At 39.1% G+C, this 10,014-nt stretch overlaps 1 protein-coding gene across 3 annotated transcripts in view; it reads left to right on the top strand.

Annotated features, from left to right (window-relative positions):
• kiz (kizuna centrosomal protein) overlaps positions 1-10,014 on the top strand; it is a 50,288-nt gene that overhangs the window by 2,153 nt on the left and 38,121 nt on the right. For all 3 annotated transcript variants that reach the window (XM_061895567.1, XM_061895566.1, XM_061895565.1), the window contains 4 exons: positions 775-922; positions 1,955-2,017; positions 3,191-3,785; positions 3,902-4,094. In XM_061895567.1, coding sequence (XP_061751551.1) covers positions 775-922; positions 1,955-2,017; positions 3,191-3,785; positions 3,902-4,094 — 999 coding nt within the window. The remainder of the gene's footprint in view (positions 1-774; positions 923-1,954; positions 2,018-3,190; positions 3,786-3,901; positions 4,095-10,014) is intronic.

Genomic DNA, 10,014 nt, shown 5'->3' with positions numbered 1-10,014 from the left:
GATTTGGTTTTGGAATTGGATTGCATTGTTATGGTATTGCTGTGTATTGTTTTGTTGGATTGATTAACAAAAAAAAAAAAAAAAAATTTTAAATGGATTTTTTAAAAATAAGAATCGATTCTGAATCGCACAACATATTCAATTCGTATTCGAATCGATTTTTTCCAACACCCCTAATATATATGTCTTAATTGGATTTTCCAGAGAATAGTACTCGATACTGTGGTAGAACGCAATATATGTATATGAAGAGATGATATATATATATATATATATATATATATATATATATATATATATATATATATATATATATATATATGGGGGGGCAGCACGGTTTAAGAGGGGTTTGTGCGTCTGCCTAACAATACGAAGATCCTGAGTAGTCCTGGGTTCAATCCCGGGCTCGGGATCTTTCTCTGTGGAGTTTGCATGTCCAAAGACGTGCACCTGGGGATAGGTTGATTGGCAAACATAACGTGGCCCTAGTGTCTGAATGTGAGTGTGAATGTTGTCTGTCTATCTGTGCTGGCCCTGTGATGAGATGGCGACTTGTCCAGGGTGTACACTGCTTTCCGCCCGATTGTAGCTGAGATAGGCACCCCCCCCCCCCCCCCCCCCCCCCCCTGACCCCAAAGGGAATAAGCGGTAGTAAAAGGATGGATAGATGGATGTGCTTAACCATATTTTTTCCAATTTCAAGCTTTGGTACTATATTTTGACATAATCCTTTGTGATAATTTCTGTGGAATAATATTTTTCTTATGCCTTCAGCTCTCACATAAAGGGCTATCTCAAGCAAATCTGTGTCAGGGAAGCGCAAGCGAAAATGAGAAACCTTGAGCTTTTGAGAGATGTGGAGTGCCTTCAAATTAGCATGCAGGAATACACCCCAGACATTTTCCCTTTGCAACAACAAAAGGTAAGCGCACAGACGCGCACACACAACACATTATTGTTCATAGTGGAGGGTATTTGATTTGGCTGTAAATTATTGTATTTTCTGCCAAGAATGTTCGAAAGCATTTACTTTCCTTAATGCCCTAAAAAGAGTGTTTACTCAGTGGCCTAGTGGTTAGAGTGTTCGCCCTGAGATCGGTAGGTCGGGACTTCAAATCCCGGCCGAGTCATACCAAAGAGTATAAAAAAATGGGACCCATTGCCTCCCTGCTTGGCGCTCAGCATCAAGGGTTGGAATTGGGGGTTAAATCAGCATAAATGAGTCCCGGGAGCGGCACCGCTGCTGCCCACTGCTCCCCTCACTTCCCAGGGGGTGATCAAGGGGATGTGTCAAATGCAGAGGACAAATTTCACCACACTTAGTGTGTGTGTGACAATCATTGATACTTTAACTTTAACTTTAATATAGCACTGATAATGTTCATATCGTGGTGTTTTTAACAGTAACAGTATTTTCAAAGATGCTGTACATGTTGTTACTGAAATATTTTATTATAAACCGGAAATAAATTTCAGGCATGTTATTAACTGTTATATTGTACAATGAGTTGAAATATTTGCACCGTTATTTGCAATGGCAATGTAATGGTAAACACTCCAAATGATGCAATTTACCACAACACGCAAATGAATGAGGGAGGGGAAACAAAGAGGCAGTCAGATTATTGCTTAAAATAACAGTGCTTGACAATTTAATATCAAATTAACAAAATTGGCTAATTATGACTCACAGAGTTAATTGGCCAATATAGAGATTGTGAAGGGCTCCAGAGGTTTAGTCGTTGTCTCCCTTCAAGCAGTTGGTTTATTTCCTCTTGATGTTTTGTGAAGGCTACAATTTGTTATTTTGGTTTCTCTTTGTTTAGTCTTAGATTATCCATTACTCACATAAAACCTTGTATTGTTTTGATTGAAAGTCAAAATCTAACATTTATGTCCATGTTTTTATTTTATATGGTGTGACCCGCCCATTTTTTTCATGTTTCTCTTACAGGCTGAGTTTGCAAGTAAAATTGCTAGATTTATTGAAGATATGAAAACAACAGGAAAAGAAAAGGTATACATTATTATGCAACTTATTAGTTATATTTTGTTTTATCATGGACCATCCTAAGAAAGGTCATATACTCACTAACTGTGTCTCCTTCTGTTTTGTCACCCTATGTTGCTCACCTAAATCTCCTTCCAATGTAACTACTTGTTAAGGTTTAGAGTAAAATATAGCACATTATGCATGATAAATCTTGTGGAGTCCACATTTAAACTGTGTGTCAGAAGTACACAGGTGTTTAATCCTCGCCGGTTCATCTGTACAAGCGATGCAGTTCAAACCCGTAGCTGCTTTCTCCCTTAGCTTAAAGCAGTTAAAGCTCTTTCAGATGAAATGTCTAAGACATCTCATAATAACTTGGAGCATGCTGTCTCGAGCAGTCACTTGTAACTGTGCAAAACCAACCCCCCATCTTCAGTTTGTCGATATTGTAATGAGTAAAATGGTACCGTTGCTCCATTATGCATACAAGCCATTGGCTGGCAGTGTGCATGTCCCTCAGGCTGCAGCATTCATTAAGGAAAGCTTACCGGGCTGAAAGCTGGAGACAGATGATAACGGGATATGATTTTCATATTTAATACTTTCCTTGGAAGAGCACACGCGTGCTGCAGATTGATAGAAGAATCAATTGCTACTTTAGTGAGACACTTTCTACTTTGCCCTGCAGCTACCGATGGAATCACTCAGCCAAGAAATTAACTTTTCCTCTTTTTTTTGTAGCTACTTTGTGGATCTGCTGGGCAGGCTGCATGGTTTACAGTGAATGTTATTAAGCAGCTAACTGGTATTTAAGACGCTTATCAGAAAAGAAACAGAAGCCATTCTTTTTGTTATGTTTGGAAGGGAGGATTTTTGCCTCACTCGCATTCTGTTTTGGTGACATTGACATGAATCAAAACTTGTGTAAAGGATTTCTAATAAGATTAAAAGTTAAAACATTGATCGCGAGACATTTTTGTAAAATATGTTGTGAATAGTTCTGACCTTGGCCTGAACAAGCATCACTCATTCAAATTCTGAAGTGGTTATTTACAATACTTAAGATGAAAAATTTGAAATATGCTTCATTAACTTGACTTGGGTATTTCACAAGTGCTCCATCAGTTGCCACTTAAAAAAATACATTGGTACAAAAATGTGGGCTAATGCACTTTATTTCTTTGTTTATGTTTACAGCTGAAACCTACACAACGCAATTGCAAAGACAGCTCGGTCCTTCACATAGCAGATGATTTTACAAAAGGACCTGCGGTCATTTCGATGGGCCTCCAAACCAAAGGGTCCCATATACTTTCACACCAAACATTGCACCATTCACCAAAACAGAGCACGCAGTCTCTCGAACGACCACCAAGTGGCCTTTTGAAGGACTCTGAAGTTGTCAGAGAGGATGCTGCTGTCAATCAAACACATTTATCAGATGACATTTCAGCTTCAGACAATTCTTCTGACGGCTGCAATTTGAGAGACAAACACACACAAATGTCAGTAACTCCTCAATCTATTTGCGCTACAACAATAGTACCTGGCAACATGCGTTTTGCCAATAAGGATCGACAAGAACCTGCTCCCCTGGTATCCTTGAAGAGTCCCCAAAGGAATCTATCTCTAGGCAGCAGCAATAAGTCAATGAAGCTCAAGAATCCCCCTGCTGAATATGCTAACTGTGGAGAAATTGCTCCTCAGACGCCCTTAAAGGGAGATTTAGGAAGAGGTTTTAGCCATTTGATGCCTGAAACCTCTGGAAGAAAAGAAGTCATGAATGCCCCAGGTTTGAAATGTGTTTAAATGTTATCTTTTTACTTCGGGGGGTATTTCTTACTCTCACATTTATTTTGGTATTGTGGAATTTAAAACATGTTTTTTTTTATTTTTATTATTATTTAGGCATATCTAGGAGTATTAGTTTAAGCTCTGATGCCCAGTTGTCCGAGAGCAGTGTAAGTGACCTGTCCATTTCTCTGACACAATCGGAGCCGGAGGAAGATGATGATCCTGAGAGTGAAGGAAGCTGGTGTGGCCTTGTCACTACCTTCAAGTCAAATGCTTCAAAGAAAACCCCTCACGATAGGTGTGACAGGTATGTAACAGTTGGTTTATTGTCTTTTCACAAACCAAAGAAAACAATTCAGTGTTTCCCTAAGATTGCCCAAATCCCTGTGGCGGCGGGGGTGTTGCTATGGTTGTGTTGGACCGGGTTAATATGACGTCATCATACAATTTGCAAGATATGTGATGATGCATATATTTTATTTAATAAAATAATACTGTATAGAACAATCTCAACTCCAAACCAATTCCAGTTCCACAACACTCCAAGGAACTCAACAGAGCTATTTGGATGACACACAAACACAACAATAAAAAAGGTCAACACAAATGAATATTATCAACCATGGTATCATTAATAATAACAATACTAATGTCAACAACGGTGATTAAAGGGGAACATTATCACCAGATAAGCGTCAATATATACCTTGATGTTGCAGAAAAAAGACCATATATTTTATTAACCGATTTCCGAACTCTAAATGGGTGAATTTTGTCGAATTAAACGCCTTTCTTTTTATCGCTCTCGGAGGGATGACGTCAGAACGTGACGTCACATAGGTAATAAAGCCGCCATTTTCTCAAACACAAACACCGGGTCTCAGCTCTGTTATTTTCAGTTTTTTCGACTGTTTTCCGTACCTTGGAGACATCATGCCTCGTCGGTGTGTTGTCGGAGGGTGTAACAACACTAACAGGGAGGGATTCAAGTTGCACCACTGGCCAAAAGATGCGAAAGTGGAAAGAAATTGGAAGAAATTTGTTCAAAATACGAGGGTGTGGCGAAAGCCGACAAAATGGTCAGTCGTTTGTTCCGCACACTTTACCGACGAAAGCTATGCTACTACAGAGATGGCAAGATTGTGTGGATATCCTGCGACACTCAAAGCAGATGCATTTCCAACGATAAAGTCAAAGAAATCTGCCGCCAAACCCCGATTGAATGTGCCGGAGTGTCTGCACATTTTACCGGCGATGCTAAGGCAGACGACATCGCACAGAGATGTGAGGATATCCTGCAGATGCATTTCTAACGATAGAGTCAACAAAATCACAAAGGTGAGTTTTGTTGATGTTATTGACTTATGTGCTAATCAGACATATTTGGTCTCGGCATGACTGCCAGCTAATCGATGCTAACATGCTAATTAGGCTAGCTGTATGTACATTTGTAGCTATATTTGCATCCAGCGTTTCCCTCCACCCACATTTAATGCCAAACACTTACCAATCGACGGATTTAAGTTGCTCCAGTGTCACACGATGCGAAAGTCCCGAACCTTTGGTCTGCACATTTTACCGGCGATGCTAAGGCAGACATGGCCGAATCGCGTCAATAGTTATTCGCTCAATAGCTTCAGTTTATTCTTCAATTTCGTTTTCGCTATCCTCCATACTCCAACCATCCGTTTCAATACATGCGTAATCTGTTGAATCGCTTAAGCCGCTGAAATCTGAGTCTGAATCCGAGCTAATGTCACTATATCTTGCTGTGCTATCCTTTTGTTTGTATTGGCATCACTGGATGACGTCACAGGAAAATGGACGGTTGGCTTCACAGATAGCGAAAATCTGGCACTTAAAAGCCTTTTTTCGGGATATTCCGAGATGGTTAAAATTTAAAAAAAAACTTCGAAAAATAAAATAAGCCACTGGGAACTGATTTTTATTGGTTTTAACCCTTCTGAAATTGTGATAATGTTCCCCTTTAAAAACATTTTACAGCAACAAACAAACAAATCACTGTTATCACTCATCATTTCCATCACTACCACAGCCATTAATGGCAAACAATAATAGTGTTACTGTGGTTTACACACTTGCATTGCATCTCATAAGCATGACAACACACTATCCATTATTTACCACAATAAAAAATATACAGACATTTAATAAAAACAGATCTGTTATTGTTAATTAGTGTTAAGATATTATTTTTTATTATATTATATTGTTTTGCTCTTTTTTTAAAATTGTTGCTGCTTATCGTACAATGAACTTTGTTCAGAGTTTTTGTAGTTTCTACGGACCTCTCCAATCCTTTCAGGGACTTTTTAAAAAAAAATAAAAGCGACTAGCCACAAAATTAGCATATATTTCTGGTGTTATTTGAGACTGTTCTCGTGTTTGGAGTAGTTTTACTGTCGCTTGATGTCCACGACGAACAGCAAAAGGTGGTTCGAACCTGATGTCACTTTTGCTTCACGCTGCTGCTCCAACTGCATTTCCTCTTCTTAAAAGCCGCCACTGTCCTGTAAATATTTGCACATAGCACCTTTTGTTGATCAGTGTCTGTGGGTATATCTCAGATTTATTAAAACACGTCCACATCGCGAACATGTTAACTCCACTCCAGACAGTTTGATTCATATTGCTTACGTCATTACAACATCCGGTTTGGGCGGTGCTGTTTTTGGTGATCAATGGATGCCAAAAAGGGCGCTGCTCTATTTGTATTATGCAGTATCATACTTATACTGTATGTAGTTATACATGCTCATCGTAACCAATAATTCTATCTTCCTTATTTCGGCAACCTGCGGCTCTAGAGCCGCATGCAGCTCTTTAGCGCCACCTTGGTGGTTCCCTGAAGTTTTTAAAAAAATGTATGAAAATGGAAAAAGGTGGGGAGAAAATATAATTTTTGTTTTAATATGGTTTCTGTAGGAGGAAAAAAATGACACAAACCTTAATTGTTAGAAATCCCACTGTTTTTATTAAACATGTTTCACTGTTGAGAGTATTTGGTCAAAGGCGTTTTGTCCTACTAATTTTGGCGGCCCCTGAACTCACCGTAGTTTGTTTACATGTACAACTTTCTCCGACCCTGCTCCACGCTAATCAAAGCTAACATGCTATTTAAGCTCGCTGTATGTACATATTGCATCCTTATGCCTCGTTTGTAGGTAGGTATATTTGAGCTAATTTAATTTCCTTTACCTGTGTTTCTCATGACACATTATCTGTTTGAAATATTGGCTGCATATCTAATAGTGTGCCATGTTGTTATAGAGCACCACAAACGTTACTCAGCTTGCAAATATTGTAATAAATCCCCTAAACGATGACAGCTTGCCATTTCGTTTAACCTGGACACACACATTTATACCTTTGGTAATTCTAAGACAGTCATTTTCAGGAATGATCTCACTTTCTGAGAAGCCTATGTTTTACTAATGTTTTCCAATGTTGTAAGAATATATAAAATAAATAATACATTTTAAACTTTTCTGTCAATGAATATTTGTGTCAGCTTGCGACACATAGTCATTTTGATAGGAGGCTATTATAGCTAATATAGACACATCATGTGTTGCCTTCATTATAAGACTGATATAAGTTGCTTAATTCTTGCAGCTCCAGACAGATTGTTTGGGGGGATTTTTGGTCTAATATGGCTCTTTCAACATTTTGGGTTGCGGACCCCTGGGTCAAAGTGCTCCTGATGTAAATTTGCTGTTCAATTAGAATGTATTATTTATTAAGTTTATTTAATTTCACTTTCAGTATCGAATGGATCAAATCGGTAAAAAAAAGTCTATACTGAACAAAGATATAAACACACCTTTTTGGTTTTGCTCCCAATAGTCATGAGTTGAACTCAATGATCTAAAACTTTTACTATACATGAAAAAGACCCATTCCTCTCAAACGTTCACAAATCTGTCTAAATCTGTGTTACTGATCACTTCTTCTTTGCCAAGATAATCCATCCCACCTCCCCTGTGTGACATATCAAGATTCTGATTAAACAGAATGATTATTGCGCAAGTGCTCACAGTAAAAGGCCACCCTGAAATGTGCAGTTTTGCTTCATTGGAATGGGGGGGCAAAAAAGCACTCAGTATCTGGTGTGACCACAATTTACCTCACATAGTGCAACACATCTCCTTCGTATAGAGTTTATCCGGTTGTTGATTGTGGCCTGTGGAATGTTAGTCCAATCTTCAATGGCTGTGCGTAGTTGCTGGATATTGGCAGGAAATGGTACAGGCTGTCGTATACGCCGATCCACAGCATCCCAAACATGCTCAATGGGCGACGTGTCCGGTGAGTATGCTGGCCATACTCACCGGACTGGCATGTTTTCAGCTTCCAAAATTTGTCTACAGATCCTTGCAACATGGGGCCGTGCATTGTCATGCTGCAACAAGGGGTGATGGTGTCGTGGGAATGGCTCAACAATGGGCCTCAGGATCTTGACACGGTATCTCTGTGCATTGAAAATGCCATCAATGAAATGCTTGCATCCGTTGTCCTTAACATACACCTGCCCATACCAAAAAACATAGGCCACTCGGTTCATAACATTGACAGCAGCAAACCGCTCTCCCACACGAGAATCTGCCATCTGTCCTGAACAGTGAAAATCGGGATTCATCTGTGAAGAGAACACTTCTTCAACGTGCCGGGTGCAATCATATTTGAGCATTTGCCCACTCAAGTAGGTTACGACGACGAACTGCAGTCAGGTCGAGACCTCAATGGGGACAGCGAGCATGCAGATGAGCTTCCCAGAGATGATTTTTCACAGTTTGTGTAGAAATCCCTTGGTTATCCAAACCGACTGTTACAGCAGCTGTCCGGGTGGCTGGTCTCAGACAATCATGTAGGTGCAACTGCTGGATGTGGAGTACTGGGCTGCTGTAGTTAAACGTGGTCTTCAGTTGTGAGGCCTGAAATGCCTTTGGAGACTGCTTATGGTAGATAAATGAACATTCAATTCACAGGCAAAAGTTAGGGAGGAAATTCTTGCAGTCAGAATGCCAACTGCAACCTCCCCCAAAACTTGCGACATCTGTAGCATTGTGCTGTGTGATAAAACTGCACGTTTCAGTCTGGTCTTTTATTGTGGGCAGCCTAATACACACCTGTGCAATAATCATGCTGCTTAATCAGCATCTCTATATGCCACACCTGTGAGGTGGGACAGATTATCTAGGCAAAGAAGATATGCTCACTAACATAAATTTAGACAAATTTGTGAACAATATTTGATAAGAATATATCTTTTGTGTATATAATAAAAGTTTTGGATCTTTAAGTTGAACTCATGAAAATTGGGGGGAAAAACAAGTGTTGCGTTTATGGATACATTTAGTTTTTTAATATTCCGCAAAGTGATGCACTTTAAATCTTTTCTGCTACTGACTAAAACATGTCTATAAAGTTATCATTTGTTGTAAGTTGATCTATAGTAATTTTTTTTCTTTAATGTCAGTAAGGATACAATGTTATGCATAAGCGTACTTTATAACAGTTTTATAGACTATATTTATAGTCACAGCAGAGAGTGGGGAGGCGCAAAATATTTTTTTCTTCCTAGGGGAGTGTAACAGAAAATAACCCTAACCCTTGAGAATCACTGCACTAATATAATAATAATTACCTCCATTGCGGAAAATAAACTACATTTCTTAGTATTTATGTATCAGTATCACAGGTAGACGAGGCTAAACATGTTACATACTGAGAAGCAAGCCAGAAGCAGTCATGCTAATAGCTACTAAGCTAACTGCTGAGAGAGCTTTAAACAACAAATAAATAAGTGCTTGGTAAACTCTAGGACGTACAAAGGGAACCATGTTGCAGCAAAAAGTAAGCAGCTATTAACAGGACATAAACAAGTAGATTAATAAGAGTCTAGAGACATGATGATATAACAACTGTTGATGTGTCAGCATTTTTTTGTCTTTGTTAAACCCCCACTTTAGAACTTTCAGTTTTGGTTGATCTTGGCTGTGCCAGTAGACCAAAGCGATAGTGTTTTGCATGAAAGAAGACCACATTTAACATGAGGACCAGTACATAGTGTTGCAAATCATCAGACACTACTGTCACGTACACGACAATACCACAATGATTCAGTATGACTGATCTTTCCACAGTAGGAACCTACATATTTTACTCCATCAATCCATCCATTTTCCTACCGCTTTTTCCCTTTG

Source organism: Nerophis ophidion, linkage group LG03 (assembly GCF_033978795.1).
Source record: "Nerophis ophidion isolate RoL-2023_Sa linkage group LG03, RoL_Noph_v1.0, whole genome shotgun sequence".
Taxonomy (NCBI): domain Eukaryota; kingdom Metazoa; phylum Chordata; class Actinopteri; order Syngnathiformes; family Syngnathidae; genus Nerophis; species Nerophis ophidion.
The sequence above is the reverse complement of the archived record's forward strand: the minus strand, read 5'-3'. Positions and strand labels throughout refer to the sequence as shown.